The sequence below is a fragment of the Rana temporaria genome, chromosome 2 (genome assembly GCF_905171775.1).
Source record: "Rana temporaria chromosome 2, aRanTem1.1, whole genome shotgun sequence".
NCBI classification, from domain to species: Eukaryota; Metazoa; Chordata; class Amphibia; order Anura; family Ranidae; genus Rana; species Rana temporaria.
In genome coordinates this window covers 460,305,482-460,328,496 of record NC_053490.1, presented here as the reverse complement: position 1 = coordinate 460,328,496, position 23,015 = coordinate 460,305,482, and the positions used below count along the sequence as shown (strand labels likewise).

Genomic DNA, 23,015 nt, shown 5'->3' with positions numbered 1-23,015 from the left:
TACCGCACCACTAGCGGCCGAATCCCGCGGCAATTCCGACAGTATATCGCCGCTATTTGTAGCGGCACTATACCGCCACCACACCTCCACTGCCTCGTGTGAAAGGGGCCTTAGGCTGGCCATACATTATACAATTTTCTTCTATAGATTTCCTTTAGATTTACCAAAACCATATAATAAAGGTCAAATCTAAACACTTTCAATTTGTATGCAATCAGGCAGGCCCCTCTACTTCATAGTTCAAGGTAAATCTAAAGGAAATTGAATAAGAAAATTGTATGATGTATGGCCAGCTTAAGTTTAGGGATGTGTGGAGCCCTTGGAAAGAATTTCTTGACTCTCCCTTGCTCTAAGTGAATAGATATTGACACTGTACCTTAAAAGGCTATACTACGTTGTCTCTGTGGGATAGACAAAACGAGACAACTTGGGACAACAGATTTTGACTTTTTTTTCATGCTTTCTTGAATGCCATATATGGCAGACACATCCTAGAATGACGCCATTTTGATTTTCCATCCCCCCCATCATCATGAGGATGGGAAAAAGTGGACTCAAAAAGGTAACTATGCCATTAACATTCCATTTTTTATGTTCTTTAGTCATTATGAGATAAGAGGGTTTGTTATAAAACATAGATAAATTATTAATGTGTGCCATGTAAACGTATATGTTTTTATCGTTGAGAGTGTGCCACATTCCCCTCTCTCTCCGGTGGTATTTTTTTCTGCTTGTTTTGTTTTTCTTTTCTTGTATAATTCTCAATAAAAATTCAATATCCCAAAAAAATGAATTATTCTTACAGTTTAGACATGCTTTTAAGCAATATTGTAATATATCAAAGAATGATAGATTATTATCTCTTTAAAAACAATGATATTTTTAAACCTTCTACCATGTGCAGAATAAACTATATGAGCCGAGACATAATCGTTTGAAATGCAACACATCAATATCAGATGTAACGTGACAATTTGCATTCCGCCACAGCCACAAATTATAGTTCATAGGGCCCAATGTATAAACTAGTATAGGGCTTGCCTGAATTAAGTTACTTCTGATATTCAGGAAAGTGGCCTGGATGGATCTTGATCTCCCTTTCCATTTAACCCCCCCCCCTTTTTTCTCTACTGTTTTTCCTCTTCTTTCTCCCCCTACTTCTGAATTACTCCCCCCCCCTCTTTACTTTTGTTTGTGCTTTTGGTCTATTTTCTGAAGACAATTCAAAATGCCGCCCCCCCTTTTTTGCTTACCTCAGTGGGCATGGGGGGTTCTTTTTAAAAGGGCGAATAATGATATTTTTATACTCGCTGGTGTTTTATCCAAAATGTTTATAATCCTGATGCAAATTTTTCCTGATTACTGGATGATAGCCAGTTTGCTACTCTGAGGCCCAGATTCACATATAATTACGTTGCTCCTGGGCAGCGTAACGTATGTGATTTACGTTACACCGCCGCAGGTTTACAGCGTTAGTGCCTGATTCTCAGAACACTTACCTGTAAACTTGCGGCGGTGTATCGTAAAAGCGCTCGGCGCAAACCCGCCCAATTCAAATGGGGCGGGCACCATTTAAATTAGGCGCGTTCCCGCGCCGAGCGTACTGCGCATGCTCCGTCGGGTAAATTACCCGACGTGCATTGCGCTAAATGACGTCTCACCGACGTCATTTGCTTAGACGTTAACGTAAATGGCGTCCAGCGCCATTCACGGACGTCTTACGCAAATGACGTAGATTTTTTTAATTTCGACGCGGGAACGACGGCCATACTTAACATTGGCTGCGCCTCATAGACCCAGGGGCAACTTTACGCGTCGCAAAGGCTACGGAAACGTCGTAAATTCTCTGCGTCGAGCGCGCGTATGTTCGGGAATCGTCGTAATTTGCTAATTTACATAAGCGACGGGGAAAACGACGTCAGCGACACCTAGCGGCGGGAAAAAAAATTGCATTTAAGATCTGACAGCGTAAGAGCCTTTACGCCTGTCAGATCTAATGGGTATCTATGCGTAACTGATTCTAAGAATCAGTCGCATAGATACCCGGGGCCAGATTAGGACTTACGACGGCGCAAATGGTGTTGCGCCGTCGTAACGCCTTTGAGAATCTGGGCCTTAGAGCCTATTGTTATTCCTGTGTTGGCATTCTTAAATGCTTGCATAGTGGATTCACACTAATATTTGGCATTTGATTAGTTGTAATGGGACCTTCAGACCGAATTTTCTTATGTTTTCTGATGTCTTTCTAGTTTTACAATTTTTCAATAAACACTATTGAAACAGAATTAAGTTACTTTTGTAGTGATGAATTCCAGTACAAAGCTCTTTCAGACTGGCAATGTTTAAACAAAGGTATTAAAAAGGTGGTTCTCTATAAAAAGGCATTCAGAGTTCTTACATATCCTCTTCTCCAGGTGCCTATGCTGCACCATTAGCTCTGTATATTACTCCTAGAATGATTGGTTGCTTTATATACCCATTCAGTCCTATCAGCAAGGATACAACAGCAGCCCTGATCAATACATACAGGTTACAGTACCCAATAAATAAATTCATATTGATTGTTTAAACCCCATTTATGAAACATATAAAAAATGTATTTCAGACTACAGATGTAATGCAGCTTTGTGTGCTTAACCCAATGGGTACCACACTCTGGTTCATGTAATAAAAATACAAACAAAATCTTTACTAAAAATTACCTTCATCTGCTTGTAAAGGCCCTTTAATTGTCTCTCCAGATCTTGTTTTTGTTCTTCCAGTTTGTCAACTTTGTCTAAACAATAAAACAAATATTAATTTTCATGTGCTGGTTATATTGGTCATTACTAAATGCAGTTTTAAGTTTTGGCCAGTGGGGGGAGGCATTCCCAAACAAATGGTTTGCAAGGCTCAGCTTCGGTACTATCACATTTGTGAAGTATAATGTGAAATGTAATATTTACCCATAACACAATGAATATCATATCACTATACATCAATCGATTTAGTTATCTAGATTTATATTGACCTGTAAACCCAAAGCCAATGGAGAAGGCCTAATGACTTCAGGGACTTCTTGGACTCTAGAGGTGCATTAAAGTCCTCAACGTAAACAAGCAACATGGCCATTAATAAGACATTTCCCAAGGTAAACTTCTGTTTTACCTTCTATTATGGAGCCGGGAGCAGTAAGGATTCTCAGAACTCCATCTATAACCGAAGCATTCATTTTGGGTGTACTGGCCGCCATCAGCAGCTGTTGCACAACATCAGCTTACATAAAAGGGAGATTTATAAAAACTGGTGCACTCGGATCTGGACTCGGATCTGGCATGACAGCCAATCAGCTTCTAACAACGTTTTTCTCTAAGGGGATTCTTGTCAAGCCTGCCTTGCATACACACGATCGTGGAAAAAAAAATGCTCGAGCAAAGCGCGGTGACGTACAACGGCACTATAAAGGGGAAGTTCCATTCAATTGACGACACACCTTTGGGCTGATTATTCAAATTACCCTTCTCGTAACCTGCTTCTGAGCATGCACGTTTTTTTCCCGTCGTTAAAGCGGGGGTTTACCCAAAAAACAAAATTTTAACATTAGATTGAGGGCAAGCGCAATCGGGTGTTTTTTTTTAAATCAATGCAGTACATACCTTTTTAGAGATGGATGTTCTCCGCGGCTTCCGGGTATGGGCTGCGGGACTGGGCGTTCCTATTTGATTGACAGGCTTCCGACCGTCGCATACAGCGCGTCACGAGTTGCCGAAAGTAGCCGAACGTCGGTGCGCAGGCGCCGTATAGAGCCGCACCAACGTTCGGCTTCTTTCGGCAACTCGTGACGCGCTGTATGCGACAGTCGGAAGACTGTCAATCAAATAGGAAACGCCCAGTCCCGCAGTCCATACCCGGAAGCCGCAGAGAACATCTATCTCTAAAAATGTATGTACTGCAGTGAACCCCCGCTTTAAAGCCTACACACGACCGTTTTGCACGACGTGAAAAACGACGAGAAAAAATAGAGCATGTTCTAAATTTTTAATGCCCATTTTCCACTTCGAGAAAAATGCTCTGGAGCCTACACACGGTCGTTTTTAATGACCAATTTAAAAAACGTGTGTACGTGGCATCAGGCTTTGACAATAAAACCTGGAAGCCGATTGGTTTATATGCACAGCTGCACCAGATTTTTCACACTCCAGTTTTAGTAAATCTCCCCCAAAGAGTTTGTGTGCGTGTCTATATAGGAGAACACGATTGGATAAATGTGTCTACACATACAGACTACAGAAATAGGACCGAACCTAGTTGTAAACAGTCCATTCTCACCTCCTATGTGAGACATACCTAAGGAAATGCATGCATTGATTAGCACTTGCAATCACTTGTTGTGCATTAGACAATATAAAATCATTATCCTCAAAATTCAATACTGATTAGGATGTTGTGGGGTGTGCAGTGTTCCAGAAGAGAGCAGATCTGCCAGAAGGAGGCACTGGAGAATGATTAGAAGACATTGGATAGATTATATTTCCTAGATGACCTAAAAGACCATGGAATGTACTTGAAAGAGCTGCAATAGGCAAAGAAAAGTGTAGACTCAGGCAAGCATTGGTCCACGGCTTTCCCTGGTCCACAACGGTGTTGGGCAGATACTATATAGTTTGTCATTAACCATAATGTCAATGATGTTATATTTACGGGAACAGAATTACGAAGCAATGCCTTGGTAAGGACAAATCACAGAAAAATTTGTTTTCCATTAATCTCAGCTTGGGTGGTGGCTGCATTATTTTTTTTTTCTCTCTTTTTTTTTTTCTTTGGTTTCACCTGATTTGGCCAGTAACATGCTTCTTGTGTTAGCGTGCCCCCACTATGGATGAAGTAGCACAGGGGTACCTTTTGACAGGGCTGCTGTTAGCAATCCATGAGGCTTGGTACAGCCTACCTGAGAGAGGGAGACCCACCACCCCACTAAAAATACACTAAAATCATTATTAGCGGACAAAAGCGTAACTTACAAAATTCCTGCTAAATCTAAACACATAGAACTGTATTTATTAACTCAAAGTTGTATGTACAGTGTGAATCTTTTTTTTTTTTTAGGTGTACAGGCAGCCTATATTACACTATGGGGATGCAGCAGATGCACAAACTCAGCTGCAAGTCCTAATTTGTGGTGTGGATGCACATGTATGGCTTCCTCACACTGACCGTGTATATTAGGGCCACTCACCCACATCTGCACACTTAGAGCCGGTTCACACAGGGGCAACCCGACTTACAGAGCGACTTTGCAAGGCAAATTCAGCGCGACTTGGAGCAACTTACAAACTCGACTTAAAGTTGCCTCCAGGACAGGTGACTTTGGCTGAGGCCAATCACAAAATAATCAGCTCTGTGGGAGGGGTTTGCCTGAGTAAACTATTTTCTCTTCCTGTAAAAATGTGTCAAAACTGTCCAACGTGTCCGCCATAATGTTGCAGTCACGGAAAAAAAAAACGCTGATCGCTGCCATTAGCAGTAAAAAAAAAAAAAATTAATAAAAATGCAATAAAACTATCCCCTATTTTGTAAATGCTATAAATTTTGCGCAAACCAACCGATAAACGCTTATTGCGATTTTTTTTACGAAAAATAGGTAGAAGAATACGTATCGGCCTAAACTGAGGAGAAAAAAAAAGTTTTTTTATATATTTTTGGGGGGTATTTATTATAGCAAAAAGTAAAAACTATTGAATTTTTTTCAAAATCGTTGCTCTATTTTTGTTTATAGTGCAAAAAATCACCGCAGAGGTGATCAAATACCCCCAAAGGAAAGCTCTATTTGTGGGAAAAAAAAGACGCCAATTTTGTTTGGGAGCCACGTCGCAGGACCGTGCAATTGCCAGTTAAAGCGTCGCAGTGCCGAATCGCAAAAATGGGCAAGGTCCTTTAGCTGCATTTTGGTCCGGGTCTTAAGTGGTTAATACCGCTTTAAAGAATCTGGGATAATCAGGTTCCTGTTTCACAACAAAACAAATTGCTTATTGTGTCCTCCGGTACAACAGGCTCATTGGTTATAAGGACTGGACCGCCCTTTTCTGTTAAAGAAGGAAATATAATTATTTCTCTACTTTGAAGATCAAAAGAAAAAAATGCTATGGCCAACTACTTCCTGCCTGGAAGCTTAGCTTCAATTACTAGCCAAATCCTTTCACTGATGATTTTAAAGGGATGATTTTGTTTCAGTTGTACAGCTTACTAAACTTGCACAGTTCTGGGTAATAATCTGAACGGCCTTAGCGTGTTCCTGTAGTCCTGATAAGTTTATTAAACTGGTTATGGATTTACACAATAGAGTCATTCTGGAAGTCATAGGGGCACTCTAAAAATAAAGCTGAGCAGATCTGCATTAACTTTAACATAGGATGGTCAGGACTATGGGGTTTCTCTAAAGTGCATGTGCAGTAGCATCAAAGTAAGAGCTACAAAATAGGTACTATACAGAAAGTGCTTCTGTCATCCGTAAAAACTATCGGCGCTTTGCAGGTTTTGTACGGTGCCTTGAAAAAGTATTCCTACCCCTTGAAATTCTCCACATTTTGTCATGTTACAACCAAAAACGTAAATTTATTATATGAGGATTTTATGTGATAGACCTAAACAAAGTAGCACATAATTGTGAGGGGGGAAGGAAAATGATAAACGCCCCTCTGAGTCAATACTTTGTAGAACCTCCTTTCACTGCAATTACAGCTGCAAGTCTATTTTGGGGATGTCTCTACCAGCTTTGCACATCTGGAGAGTGAACTTTTTGCCCATTCTTCTTTGCGAAATAGCTCAAGCTCTGTGAGATTGGATGGAGAGCGTCTGAACAGCAATTTACAAGTCTTGTCACAGATTCTCAACTGGATTTAGGTCTGGACTTTGACTGGGCCATTCTAACACATGAATATGCTTTGATCTAAACCAGTGTTTCTCAACTCAAGTCCTCAAGATGCCCCAACGGGTCATATTTTCAGGCTTTCCATTATTTTACAGCCTTAGTAACTACCACAGCCCTTTCAATTGAGGGAAATCCTGAAAACATGATCTGTTGGGGCGCCTTGAGGACTGGAGTTGAGAAACACTGATCTAAACCATTCCATTATAGCTCTGGCTATATGTTTAGGGTCGTTGTCCTGCTGGAAGGTGAACCTTTGCCCCAGTCTCAAGTCTTTTGCAGACTCCAACAGGTTTTCTTCTAAGATTGCCCTGTATTTGGCTCCATCCATCTTCCTGTCAACTCGGACCAGCTTCCCTGTCCTTGCTAAAGAAAAGCATCCTAACATGTTGTTGCCACCACCATGGTTCACAGTGGGGATGGTGTGTTCAGGGTGATGTGCAGTGTTAGTTTTCCACCACACACACAGCATTTTGCTTTTAGACCAAAAATGTTGGTCTCATGTGACCTTCTTCCACATGCTGTGTCCCGCACATAGCTTCTCGCAAACTTCAAAATGGGACTTATTATGGCTTTCTTTCAACAATGGATTTCTTCTTGCCACTCTTCCAAGGCCAGATTTGTGGAGTGCACGACCAATAGTTGTCCTGTGGTCAGATTCTCCCACCTGAGCTGTGGATCGCTGCAGCTCCTCCAGAGTTAACATGGGCCCCTTGTCGGCTTCTCGTAATGCTCTCCTTACCCGGCCTGTCAGTTTAGGTGGACGGCCATGTCTTGGTAGGTTTGCAGTTGTGCCATACTCTTTCCATTTTCAGATGAGGGATTGAACAGAGCTCTGTGAGATTTTCAAAGCATGGGATATTTTTCTTTATAACCCAACCCTGTTTTAAACTTCTCCACAACTTTATCCCTGACCTGTCTGGTGCGTTTCTTGGCCTTCATAATGCCATTTGTTTACTAAGGTTCTCTAACAAACCTCTGAGGGCTTCACAGAACAGCTGTATTTATACAGAGATTAAAATACATACAGGTGAACTCCATTTACTAATTAGGTGACTTCTGAAGGCAATTGTTTGCACTAGATTTTAGTAAGGGGCATTAGCGTAAAGAGGGCTGAATACAAATGCACGCCACACTTTTCACATATTTATTTGTAAACAAAAAATTAAAACAATTTATAATTTTCCTTCCACTTCACAATTATGTGCCACTTTGTGTTGGTCCATCACATAAAATCCCAATAAAATACATTTACATTTTTGGTTGTAACATGACAAAATGTGGAAAATTGCAAGGGGTATGAATACGTTTTCAAGGTACTGTAAATACTAAATATTTATGTGACACTTTACATTTGTTGTATTAGCAATTACCAGGAAGACCTGTCACCGAGAACAGCAGGTAGTATCTGCTCATCAACACAAGCTTTTTTCTTAACCACTTGAGCTCTGGAAGATTTTATCTGCTTCCTGACCATGCCATGTATTACTACTTGGCACTGCGTTACTTTAACCGGTAATTGCTTTCACCGGTTTTGCTATCATTGTTTTTCACGCAAAAGAGCTTTCTTATTGAAAAATTGGATCACCATGGGTTATTTATTTTTGTGGGAAAAGTGAAGCGCTGTGAATACTTTCTGAATGTGCTGTATACTGGAAGGTTTATTTTTTTTTTCTATACTACTAATGGCAGTGATCAGCGACTTCTAATAGGACTGCGATAGTGCGGCAGCCAATCTGACACTAACTGATGCTGGGGGGGACCAATACAGTGGTCAGTAATAACACTATACACTACTAATGACACTGCCTGGGTAGGGGTTAACTTCTAGCACGACCAAGGAGTTAAATATGTGCCTAGCTATGTGTGAAAAGTGTGCTGCTTTTACTACTAATGCTTTGTACACACGATCAGAATTTCCGATGAAAAAAGTCAGACGTAATTTTTTTCATCGGATATTCCGACCATGTGTGGGTCCCATCTGAGTTTTTTCCGTCTGAGTTTAGGAATAGAACATGTTCTCGGCTTGTCGTAGTGTTTTACGTCACCGTGTTTTGGATGGTCGGAATTTGGTCTGACAGTGTGTATGCAAGACAGCTTCAACGGAATTCCGAAAATTCCATCGGTTTTTATCCAATCAGAAAGTCCGATCATGTGTACAGGGCATTAGGCCGCTTTCACACTTACGGACCATTCAGGTCCGCCTGTAAGTTTTTCAGGTGGACCTGAACGGACGCTCCATGTATCTCTACAGACCGAAAGATGTCAGCGTCGAAATGTCCGCTGACATTCGATCCACTAAATGCAGACGGATGGAAACCCTATTTTCCATCCGTCTGGCGGATCAGATCGGATAAAAACTGACAGAGCGGGGTTCTGACAGGTCCGTCCCTGTACAGTGAACAGAGATGGACCTTTCATCCACTGGCTCAGCGGGGATCAACAGGGCGATCCCTGCTGAGCAAGCGGAGTCCGTCAAAAAGGTTGTTCAGGTACATCTAAAAAAAAACTGCAAAAACTGAAAGGATCCTTACTGTGATCATCATTACACCATGCTTGTGATGTGAGACACTATGCTGTCTGGATAAAGCAGAGATGCACACAACAAACATTTAGATCAGGGGTGTCCAACTTTTTGACCTCCCTGGGCCACATTGAAAGAAGAGCAATTGTTTTAGGTCACACATAAAAAAAACACTAAAAATAATGATGATGAGCAGATCACAAGTTAACAATCACTGACATAGTTAATGCACCTGAGTAATAAACCCCAATTTGTTTGTAACATTTTTTATTATAAAAGTAAAAGAGGGCAACATAATTTTTTTTTTAGCAAAATCGGTATCAAATATTGCATCAATATATGGTGCGATGGATGTAGTAGAAATTCTCAAATAATTCTCAAGGTGCTCATTAGATATTTTGGTTCTAAATTTGCCCTTCATGCGTTTCATCCTTGTTGCATAAAAATATAGGTGCTGCTGAAAACTGATGACATGAATAACATGATTGTGTGATGTCCAAAGTTGCATGACAAGTCGCACAAGTGTGAATGGAGCCCAAGTGTAAATGCATCTTTACACAAAAAGCACTCAAAGCCATCTTGGGCTGCAGGTTGGACACCTCTGATTTAGATCAAACCCAGAAATTCTCCCCTCTGAACTGATCAGCAGGAAAAGCCTGACTGAAGGCTATTTGCCACTATTATAAAGATGTGCCGGGGTGCTAAGGGGATAAGAGTATCGAATGCCCTGTACACACAATAGGAATCTCCTATGGGCTAAAATCTGATGGAATTTTCTGTCAGAATTCCGTTTAAGTTGTCTTCCATCAGTCTTGCATACACACCGTCTGACTAAATTCCGACCGTCCTAAACGCAGTAACGTAAAAAACACTATGAGGAGCCGAGAAAAATTAAAGGGTCACTAAAGGCAAAACATTTTATACTTACCTCCACTGTGCAGCTCGTTTTGCACAGAGTGTCCCCTAACCCTGTCTTCTGGGGTCCCTCGGCGGCTGTCTCGGCTCCTCCTCGCAAAAGCTTTCTACCTTCATGCGAGCGAGCTCACATGGTAGAAAGCTTTTGCGAGCGCGCTCCCGTGATACAGCGGCGGGCATAGCCGCCGACTGTATCACTCGGCCCCGCCCCCCCCGCATCATCTGCTGTGATTGACAGCAGTGCCAGCCAATGCGCCAATCCGCCCAGCCTAGCCAATCAACGACCAGGCTGGGAACCGAAGAAGATCACATGGACACGCCCGGGACTTTCGAGGCATCAGGTAAGTAAAACGGGGGCTTGGGGGGGGGGGGGCGGTACCATCGGATGTTTTTTCACCTTAATGCATAGGATGCATTAAGGTGAAAAAACATTTACCTTTACAACCCCTTTAAGTTCAATGCTTGCATGCGTCGACTTGATTCTGAGCATTTTCTCCGTTGGAGTTCCACACAGATGATCGGAATTTCCCATCGGATTTTTTTTCCCCCATCAGAAAAAAATAAAACATGTTCTATTTCCAAAAAAATCCTATGGGGCCCACACACACTATAGAAATTTCTGATGAAAAAAATCCATAAGATTTTTTTCATCAGAAATTCCTATCGGGTGTACGGGGCAATAGTCCTTTTTAAAAAAATAAATAAAAGAAGCCCCACTGGGATATTATAACACTAGCAGCTTTTATATTGCTATAAGATGTACTGAAACTATAATTAAGATGTCTTCTCTTTTTTTTTTTTTTTCTTCTTCTTTTTTTTTATACATATTCTGGACATGTGATAATTTTTTCCAAGTTCTGAGACTCCAGGTTCAAATATTTATTTATTTATGCATTGTTATTTATTCATTTATAAAAAAATATATATTTTACAATGTATTGTATACCTTTTGAAAATAAAATATTTGGAAAGATGAGATGTGCCTACCCCATGAACATGTATGCCAACAGCAGCTGCTTAAAGTGGAGGTTCACCCAAAAAGTTAATTTTTAACATTAGATTGAGGCTCGTTTTGTCAAGGGGAATCGGGTGTTTTTTTTTAAATCGAAGCAGTACTTACCGTTTTAGAGAGAGATCTTCTCCGCCGCTTCCGGGTATGGGCTGCGGGACTGGGCGTTCCTATTTGATTGACAGGCTTCCGACGGTCGCATACATCGCGTCACGATTTTCCGAAAGTAGCCGAACGTCGGTGCGTAGGCGCCGTATAGAGCTGCACCGACGTTCGGCTTCTTTCGGCTACTCGTGACGCGATGTATGCGACCGTCGGAAGCCTGTCAATCAAATAGGAAGGCCCAGTCCCGAAGACCATACCCGGAAGCGGCGGAGAAGATCTCTCTCTAAAACGGTAAGTACTGCTTCGATTTAAAAAAAAAACACCCGATTCCCCTTGACAAAATGAGCATCAATCTAATGTTAAAAAAAAAATCGGGTGAACTCCCGCTTTAAGGTTGTACTTACTTTCCAGATCATTGATGAGCTGGTTGTTATGAAGTTTGACAGCACGATGCTGCTCCACTTGATCCTCCAGCTCAAAAATGGTGTCCTTCATGTCCTTGATTTCTGTTTCTCTCTCAGAACTCTTCTCCTGAAGCTTCAGGTTTGCACATTTCAGTTGTTCCTCTCTCTGGTCTCCCAGCTGCTTCAGGTCGTGGCACTCCGTTTCCACCTGTGGAGACACGTATATTCAATCACTCATACACCTCCCCAAATGGACAGGTATCCTATGTATGGCTGTCAAACAGTTTCAGAGTCCTTCATATATTTGCTTTAATTGAAATGTACAGCCCAGTTAATTTTTTTACACACAAGATATTAAAAAATATAGTTCAGAATCTCCCAAAATGGCTTCCTCACACCCCTTTCCCAGTTTAGTTGGCCAACTTTTTCAGCATAGGTGCAAAGAAAGGATGCTTTTACTAGAGATGCTCACAGTATTATGGGCAGTACCCATTGAATATTTCATTACCTTAGGTTACCTCAGGTTCATCTGCTCCCTAGCCTATGAGCAAGGGTTTGCAGTTTGTAAACCAACATTACAGCCGGCTTTTAGGTACAATACAAATGCCCCGTACACACGATCCGAATATCGTACAACTTTTTCGATTAATAGTTGCAAGTAGAGATTAAATCGGTTATTAAAGTCACAAAAATTTTCGTACGACAGGAAAAAAAAAAAAAAATCGGAAGTGATGTCATGTGTTGTAATGTATTTGTATTATATTTTCTGACGACAACTGTACTGACTGAACGAAAATCGTACCTCGCGAGAAAAATTTTTGTGCACGTCTGATAAAATAATATCGGATGAACTGTCATGATCGGCTCTCGAAAGCTCTGTACTAATGATCTGATTATCGTACGATCTTTCCCCGGACAACATTTTTCGTACGATATTCAAATCGTGTGTACGGGCCATTACCCTGAACTTCACTCATGTAGGCTGGGAAGCCCCCAATCCCAGCAGCCCACTGTAACTGCTTTTGGAGCTTGGCAGAGAGAAAAGGACAAGTGACAGACAAGCTAAGTAGAGCTGCCAAAGTAAAATCTACCAAGATTATAGCATTGTATCCTAGAGAGTAGATAGTAGCATTTGCAGCCTTAACGGTATGGAAGTGGACCTTATACAGTGCCTTGAAAAAGTATTCATACCCCTTGAAATTTCCCACATTTTCTCATGTTGCAACCGAAAACGTAAATGTATTTTATTGGGATTTTAGGTAGACCAACACAAGTTGGCACAGAATTGTGAAGGGGAAGGAAAATGATAAATGCTTTTTCATTTTTTTATTTTTACAAATATGTGAAAAGTGTGGTGAGCATTTGTATTCAGCCCTCCTGAGACAATACTTTGAAGAACCACCTTTCACTGCAATTACAGCTGAAAGTCTTTTTGGTTATGTCTCATATCTAAAGTGAAATTTTTGCCCATCCCAATTTGCAAAATAGCTCAAGCTGTCAGATTGGACGGCGAGCATCTGAAAAGCAATTTTCAAGCCTTACCACAGATTCTCAATTGGATTTAGGTCTGGACTGACTGTGCAATTTTAACACATGACTATACTTTGATCTAAACCATTCCATTGTAGCTCTGGCTGTATGTTTAGGGTCATTGTCCTGCTGGAAGGTGAATCTCTGTCCCAGTCTCAAGTCTTTTGCAGACTCTAAAACATGGTTTCTAAGATTGCCCTGTATTTGGCTCCATCCATCTTTCCATCAACTCTGACCAGCTTCCCTGTCCCTGCTGAAGAAAAGCATCCCCACAACATGATGCTGCCACCACGTTTCACGGAGGGGATAGTGTGTTCAGGGTGATGTTCGTTTCCACCACACATAGGGTTTTGCTTTTAGGCCACAAAGTAACATTTTAGTCTCATCTCACCTGAACACCTTCTTTCACATGTTTGCTGTGTCCCCCGCATGGCTTCTCACAAACTGCAAACAATACTTTTTATGGCTTTCTTCTTGTCACTCTTCCATAAAGGCCAAATTTGTTGAGTGCACGACCAATAGTTGTCCTGTGGACAGATTCTCCCACCTGAGCTGTGGATCTTTGCAGCTCATCCAGAGTTACCATTGGCCTCTTGGCTGCTTCTCTGATTAATGCTCTCCTTTCTAGATTGTAAGCTCCAACGAGCAGGGCCCTCTGATCCCTCCTGTATTGAATTTTATTGTCATTGTACTGTCTTCCCCAATGTTGTAAAGCGCTGTTGGCACTATATAAATCCTGTACAATAATAATAATAATAATAATAATAATAATAATAGCCTGGAATGTCAGTTTAGGGGGACAACCATGTCTTGATAGGTTTGAAGTTGTGCCATACTCTTTCCATTTTCACATGATGGATTGAACAGTGCTCCGTGAAATGTTCAAAACTCTTCTGGTTTATTTTTTTGGCCTTGATGGCGGCGTTTGTTTACGAATGTTCTCCAAAAAAACTGAGGGCTTCAGAGAACAGCTGTATGTATACTAAGATTAAATTACACACAGGTGGACTCTATTTACCAATTAGGTGACTTCTGAAGGCAATTGGTTCCACTAGATTTTAGTAAGGGGTATCCGAACAAAGGGGGCTAAATACAAACGCCCGCCACAGTTTTCAGATATTTATCTGTAAAACATTTTGAAAACCATTTATCATTTTCCATCCACTACACAATTATGTGCCACTTTTTGTTGGTCTAGCATATAAAATCCCAATAAAATACATTTACGTTTTCGCTTGAAACATGAGAAAATGTGGAAAATGTATACTTTTTCAAGGCACTGTATCTGCATTGGAGAAAGTAAATCAAATCAGAAAAAAAATCTGGGGCGGGCGTGACTATATTATATTTCCCTTTACTGAAGCAAAAGGATAGAGAAAGCTTTCAATTAATTCACTTAAAGGATAGGTTCACCTTTGGGAACATGTTACACCCGATTTTAGGGTGGAACGTGCAACATGTTCCCAGTGCTGCAGCCGCCACCCACTTTTTGTTTTTGTATAGAATGGAGAAGGATTAGAACCCGTCAGTGTTTATTGCTGTCTGTGGCCCCGTTAGAGAGATTCACCCTCTCTATTTGTCCTGTTTACCATTATCATTGAAAGTGAAAGTAAAAGAAAATACTAAATTTTAGGATGTTCCCAGAAAAGAGGGGAAATCTTCCAATGGGAACACTAGTAATTACTTTAATGTGCAGGGGTTTCCTCTCACTTCCTGTTTGGCTATGGAACAGGAAGTGTGGGGAAATCTCAGCAATGGGACACATGTGGCGAAAGTAAAATCTGGCAGGTTTTGACTTTATGAAAATGTAAACATGTAAGTGGGCTTTTTTGCAAAACGTACTGAGCACTACCGGTAATCAAGCAGCATAAATGTATGAGAAGTTATCCTTAAACCTTAAATCCTTGATATATGTTTAGGTCCAGTACAGGTACTCATTAAAGCTCAATGATTGTAGCTTGCTGCAAAACAATCCAATGGAGGGTACATAAAACCAGCAAGTATTAGAAGTCTCGAGCCTCATACACACGATCGTTTATTTTTTTTGCATGCTAGTCTCATATGGAAAAACGATCGGTTACTAAAGTAAGAAAAATTCCCATGTGTATTGTACTGTATTCTTTTTTTTCTAAGCATGCGTAGTTATGTTTTTCCAAATTATTTTTTTGGACGCATACCATACACAGATTAGATACCGTATCGTACTATTAAAATTGTCGCGTTTGTCCCTTCAGAGAATTTTCGCATGAACTATTGTGATTGGCTCTCGAAAGCTGTGTACTAAATGATTAGATTATATTATTCAAAGACAAAAAGGAAGGAAATGCTGATCCTCAACTATGTGATAACATAAAACAGTGGAACCTTGGATTATGAGCATAATGCGTTCCAGGAGAATGCTCGTAATCCAAAACACTTGCATATCAAAGTGAGTTTCCCCATAGGAATCAATAGAAATGAAAATAATTTGTTCCACATTGACTTCTATATCATTCAATACTGCATGTGGCCAGAGGTGAGGTGTACTGCGATCCAGTATTCACCAACCACCCCCCCATTATCGATCTTTGGCGCTGTGTCACCGTCCTTTTTCTATTAAGACTATATTATGATCACTTAAAAATCTGTATTTTTCATTGTATTTTCTCAGTGTGTCCTTTGCATCACTTTTCCCCCCTTTAATTGCACCCCAGCGCTCACACTCCTGCTGACTGAAGAGTAGTAGCTGTGACTGTTCAGAGGGTGTGTAGGCCTGCTGCTAATAGACCCCTGCTCTCACACAGACAGCAGCGGACCAGATCTTCAGCCCGCTGTGAGGATTCTGAGCTGAGATGCAATAAAAAAAAAAAAAAAGGTACAAAAAGCAAGACATTAAAAAAAAATATAAAAATGTATGCGTGTTTTTTTTATGTTTTGCAGCAAGCTTCAATAAATCATTAGGCCCTGTGACTATCAGGCTGGATATGCAGTCCTGGCAGAACCGCTTATTGAATAATTTCTACATTCATAGACAGAAAAGAATGTACCAGTGCAAAACAGGATGAGGACGACTCATTCTGACAACTTGAAGATTAACAATACCACAGGCTTTGCAGATTCTGCACATTAACATTAAGGTGTGTCCATCAGGACATGTGGAACAGACTCAAATATGTAGAGCCCAGGGGTTAGAGCATTACATCATGTATCAGTATATGTTCATCACAATGTGCTCACCAGGATGCAACCAGTGCCAGACAATCTGCATGTCACATGACGGAAACATTTAACACTTGTGGTAAGATAAGCAGCTGCTTTACACTCACCTAATCAGAATTATTAATAATATTGTATATAATATTGGTCTTCAAAATTTTGCTACATACTTGCACAAAAATGTCAAACTAAAAAATTGCAGGCAACAACTTGAACCAAACTTCGGTAAAATCTAAAAAGAGCAGGAAAGAAAACCTGTGCCTTTTCCCAAAAAGGGCAAAAGGCACAGGCTTACTTTAACTAAAACGAGAGAGGGCGCCACTATCTAAGTGTAAACTATTACCTCAAAATCAAGATTAAGTAATGCACTTGCTGGATAAAAAATGCAATCCACATGTCATTCGTGTGAATGAAGTCTTCTAGTATGGAGCAGCGGCTAAATGAAAGGAGAAGAGAAGCCACTGTGATGCTTGGAGCTGGGAAGCGGCTAAATGAAAGGAGAAGAGAAGCCGCTGTGATGCTTGGAGCTGGTCAGCAAGATGTCAAGCCTGGCCCAAGAGCTTGGGTTCCAGCTCCAAGTATCACAGTGGTTCCTCTTCTCCCTCCCTCCATCCAGCCATTACCCGGCCAACTTCTGCATCCACAAGCCACTTGCCTTCCAACCTCTGCTGCCCTATACATGACTTCATTCACATGGATTACATGCCAATTCCATTCATTAAGCAGCGATGTCATTAACATAATATCAAGATTAAGTAAACAGCTTACACTTAAGCCGCGTACACATGATCGGATTTCTGATGGAATAAAATCCAATGGAATTTTCATCTGAATTCCGATGAAGCTGACTTTCATCAGTCTTGCATACACACTATCAGGACTAAATTCCGACCGTGCCAAAACGCGGTGACGTAAAACACTACGACGAGCCGAAAAAAGTTCACTGCTTTCGAGCACGATGATGGAGTTCCACACAGATGATCGGATTTTCCTATCTTTTTTTTTCTCCATCGGAAATATTTAAGACATGTTCTATTTTTTTACACCGATGGGAAAAAAAGACCGATGAAGCCCACACTCGATCGGTTTGTCCGATGAAAAAAGTCCATCTGACTTTTTTCATCGGAAAAAACGATCGCGTGAACACAGCTTTAGAGATGATGGCGTCCGCTCTTGTTAGCCTACATATGTGCATTAGGTTTACTCAGGACCTGGTCCAAGGAGCAGCATCCATCACCTTCAGTGACGTTTTACAATTTTCCACCTCTCTCCTTTAGCCTTATCTTTTTTTTTTGGGGGGGGGGGGGGATCCAGCAGCACCATAGCTTTGAACATTACAGGTTTACTTTAACGTTGTCCCCATTATTATTTTATACTTGCCTTCCCTTTGTGCCGCCTCAATTTGTTCACTGATACCAGCAAAATAAATAAGCCCTGTGTAAGTTCCAACATACACTTAGTGGGTCTTGATACCCTCCTTTAACACCCCTGAGCAAGCAACACTCACATTCCTCTATTCTGCTGAGATCTTTGCTGTGGAGCCTGATGGGGTGCTGCAAGAAACTGTTCTGGAAGGTCTTCACTGTTGGGTACTAATCTTCATGCCACCTAGATCCATTCCAATGGAAAACTTGTACTCTGGAATATAGAGACTTTCCATTGGACTCCGGAGTATGGAAAAATGGAAATAGACATGGAGGACCCGACAGTGAAGATCTTCAAAGGAAGAGCACTAATCCAACAGTTGAGAGTCTAATGCCGCGTACACACGGTCGTTTTTTGTGATGGAAAAAAACGCTATTTTTAAAAACGTCATTTAAAATGACCGTGTGTGGGGAAAACGTTGTTTCATGTCTTCTGAAAAACGACAAAAAAAATTCGAACATGCTTCAATTTTTTATGTTGTTTTTCAAAACGTTGTTTTTGTGTCATAAAAAATGATCGTGTGTGGGCTAAAACAACGTTTTTAAACCTGTGCATGCTCAGAAGCAAGTTATGACGCGAGCTTGAATGGAACAGAGTGCCGCCGTACAAGCCTGAACGTAAACACGCTTTGCTAGAGCATTTTGAAAAAACGATGGTGTGTAGGCAACGTAGTTTTTTAAAATGAAGTTTGAAAAACGTAGTTTTTTTCATGAGGAAAAACAACGTTTTTTACAAGACAAAAAACGACCGTGTGTACGCGGCATTAGTATATTTAATTTATCATAAATGTCTGCTTAAGTTAAAATGGATATACTTGGATGCTCAACTACTGGTTTAGTGCTTCTTTTTCTCCTATAGCTCATGATTTCTCCCAAAGCGCGACAAGTTTGAAAATAAAACTTTTTGCTGTAATAAATATCCAAATTTACAAAAAAAAAAAAAAAAAAAAAAAAGTTTAGGCCGATATGTATTTTTGGGACATACTAAACTGCATATTGGGATGATGGGAATGATTGGATTATTGGCTGCAATACTGGGAACTCACACTAGATGTCAGTGCACTTTATACACATATATATGGTAATGACTGTTGTACACTGACATCTAGTGAGCATTCTCAGTATTATAGCCAATAATCCAATCATCCCAATATGCAGTTTCGTACGTCCCTGTATTCTTCTACATATTTTTGGTAATAAAAATTGCAAAATGCGTATATTGATTGGTTTGCGCAAAAGTTATAGCGTCAATACCAAATAGGGGATAGATCAGTGGCATTTTTATTATTTTTTTTTTTACTAGTAATGGCAGTGATCTGCGATTTTTAATTCGGGCTGCAACATTATGGCGGACATATCGGCCACTTTTGACACATTTTTGGGACCTTTGGCATTTATACAGAGATCAGAGCTATAAAAACATGCACACCGACTACTGTGTAAATGTCACTGGCAGGGAAGGGGTTAACACTAGGGGGCGATCAAGGGATTAACTGTGTTCCCTATGTGTGTGTTCTAACTGATGGGACTGACTATAGGAGATAACACATCATCATTCCCAGCTTGTAGGAACTCACAATCTCTCTCTCCTTTATAGAACTGGGATGTGTGCGTTTACACACACACGTCCCTGTTCTGCCTCTCGTGCCTGCGATTGCTCATGTCTGGCTGTCATCACGACGGCCGGTCACGATCATTGGCACCCCCGCACGCGCCTGCTATCCCGCTTAAGAGGCCAACGTACAGCTACGATGGTTCGCGCCGACCTGCTGCAGTATAATGACGGCGGGTGGTCGGCAAGTTAAAGCAGTTGTTAACCCACTTCTATTACATAGTTCCATCCTCTCTGCACCATTATAAGGCTTCATTTCCACTGGCGTTTTTACAGCCACTGTTGTTAGCCTTTTTTACAGCTTAAAAACGCCTGTCCATGTTTATTTTGTAAAAAATGTGTGAGCTGCAGCTTTAAAAATGCCGCGGTAGCGTTTTTGAGCGTTTTCACGCGTTTAACGTCTGGCGTTTTTACAGCTCTACTCTGGAGCTTCAGAACGCCCTGGTCCTGCGTTTTTTTTACAGCTCAAAAACGCCTATGCCATTTGCAGCTCAAAAACGCCTATGTGGGCATGATGCCATAGAATAACATGGACAGGCGTTTTTAAGCTGTAAAAAACACTCAGAAAAGTGGCTGTAAAAACGTCAGTGGAAATGAAGCCTAAGAAGTTTCTCTGTACCTGTGTTTTGTTAAAAAAAAAAAAAAAAAAATTGCAGGATTCTACTTGTATGAGCTCCTCTCTAGAAGCTTAGCTGATTTCTCTCCTCTGTTCTGTCTCCGGCTCATAGCTTCAATGGGTGGGGCTGAGCCCTCCCGCTGACGTAAGCTGGAGAGGAGATGGAGAGACAGAGCACCGAGCCGCCGACAATCAGCTGAGCGCCACGAGCGGAGCTCATACAGATAGAATTGTGCAGTATTTTTACAGAACACAGGCACAGGGAAACCTCTTATAATGGTGCAGAGAGGATGGGATGATATAAGAGAAGATATGAAAGCAGTTAGAGCAGCAGGAATGGAGGGGGGGCGGGTACATTGTACGAGCAGAGAGGGGAGGGGGAGGAGGACAGAGAAGACAGACACAGAATAGCAGGCTATGGATGACGGAGGCACGCAAACAGACCACAATGTCAGAGACTCATCAGCCATGATTATCGCAGCCATGATTATCGTGGTCCATTTGTAGATGGGAGGGCATTGCCAGGCAGGATCAGCCAGGTATTACAGGTGTTACAGGGTGCTAAATTACACAGCACAAGCACTGTGCTGTATAACATGCTTTAAGGCAGGGATATGCAATTAGTGGACCTCCAGCTGTTGCAGAACTACAAGTCCCATGAGGCATATCAAGACTGACAGCCACAAGCATGACACGCAGAGGCATGATGGGACTTGTAGTTTTGCAACAGCTGGAGGTCCGCTAATTGCATATCCCTGCTTTAAGGGAACAGGATCTGTATTTTTTTTGGGGGGGGGGGGTTAACAAACGATTTAATTAGGGCTGTGCAAATTAACTTTTAATTAATCAATTAATCTTAAAAATTTTTGATCGATCAAAATCTTTTTGATCGATTAAAATTCTTTTGATTGGTACTCACCTCTCCGCCGGCGGGACCTTACTATCTGCCACACGCAAGGGCTGTTACACTTCCCTCTATCACTTCCCTCTATCAACCTGGGATTTTACAACCATCCACTGGGAGTTGTGATAGTTCCCTTCACGGGACATCTACATGCCGACAGACTGATGTTAACCTCTCCTCATCTGGATTCAGCAGTGGTATCGTTGTACACATTTTTATACCAGTATCATACTTAGCTACATGTTTTTATGACTGCTTTTGGTATCGTTTGGTATTACTCGCACCATTTTTACAGTTTATGTAGCTACATCGATTTTATCTCCATGCAATATTTATTTGGTTACCTACTTGAAGACTATATAAGTTTTAATGCTATTCCCATCGAGCGCTGCCTTTGTGTGTTTTTTGTATCCTGCTATCCATTTTCCAGTGGTTGGTAGCTGCACCGGGAATCAGCCTGCAAGGAGGAGATCAGCTAAAAGTAGTTGGATCTGTATGTGCGGTATAATTAATCTAAATTAGTCAATTAATCGATAAAAAAAAAAAAAAAAAAAACGATTAATCAAACACAAATTTTTTGATCAGTAACAGCCCTAGATTTAATGTATTGGGGCCCTGTGAGGTCTAAAAGACACCCAGTGCTTTGGAGTATGCAGAGCTGGTTCCCTTGCAGCAGCAAACCTTGTGTTGTTTGTAGTCCTACACAAGTGTTTGCAGACTTTTTACAGGTCTGGTAACACTTCAGCTTTTCACCAATTAATACTATTTTCTATAATATGTGTTATATTGGCTTAGTAGAACAGTCCACTCAAGGTCTGTGTGTAGACTTCCACAGGGAGAGGAAAATTGGACTGAGGCATAAAAAAAAGGAAAAATAAATAAAAAATTTGAAATTGTACAGCAGGTTCCCATTAAATCTCAAAATTAAATAATTCTACCAATTCCCTCAAGGCTCCAGTACATTAGGAAAACCATTCTACTGTATTCGACTCACCTCATAAACTTCCATACACATCTGGAGCTCAGTGACCCTGTAACATCAGGGGGTGCCGTGTTTGGCACTGATCTTCTAGTCAACCAAAGCCAGCTGCCCACCACTTCCTGTTTTCTTCCCCTGGCTGACCCGCAGCACTTACTGACCAGCCCCTGGGACTGGGATCACTACAGACATGCCCCACACATTGATTTCTGGTCTGGTATAAGCAGAGCTGTCTCAGAACGAACACCTGGATTACAAGATGAAATAAACCTTAGCCAAACTCAGCATTCAGCATTATTGTGGTTTCAACTCCCCATGTTACATTTTATGACTTCCTTTCACTTTATACTCAACGTTACATGAATGTGAGTGAGAATGGACACGTGACCCTAAAAATTATTGTACACATGGCTCCATTTACTGCTGCAATCCACAACAGCAACATGCCAGAAGTTTTCTTTTTACTTACATGACTTTAATAAGATGGCGGCAAACAACAATGAGGTACGATAAGTTCCCCAATGCATGGATTAGAACCAGTGATAGAACCAGGTTAAAGAGGTACTTCAACCCCACCTATCCTGGGGTTATTTTGCATTTAAACTCAACCCCCTTACCTTTTTTTGCTGGTTATGCTCCATTAACATACTTGCATGCCCAGAGAATCCAGCATTGTCTTGCTGATGGCTCCATGCTCTGCCACCACACTAGGTCCTGCGGTGCCACCCTTTTTCCTTATATCATAAGGAGCCGGCTATCTCTACCAAGTTCTTTCAGCTAGCTCCCTGATAATGTGCCACCTGGTCCTTCCCCCTCCAAGTGCTGGGTGGAAGCTGATGCCTCCTGGGATTATTGGGCAGCACAGTGGCTAAGCATTATCATTTCCGCTTGGCA

The 23,015-nt window shown here is 41.3% G+C and overlaps 1 protein-coding gene across 6 annotated transcripts in view; it reads right to left on the bottom strand.

Moving 5' to 3' along the window:
• Window positions 1-23,015, bottom strand: part of SPECC1 (sperm antigen with calponin homology and coiled-coil domains 1) — a 502,835-nt gene that overhangs the window by 177,745 nt on the left and 302,075 nt on the right. For all 6 annotated transcript variants that reach the window (XM_040338598.1, XM_040338595.1, XM_040338599.1 and 3 more), the window contains 2 exons: window positions 11,862-12,069; window positions 2,703-2,776 (listed from right to left, as the gene is read on the bottom strand). In XM_040338598.1, the coding sequence (XP_040194532.1) occupies window positions 2,703-2,776; window positions 11,862-12,069 (282 nt within the window). The remainder of the gene's footprint in view (window positions 1-2,702; window positions 2,777-11,861; window positions 12,070-23,015) is intronic.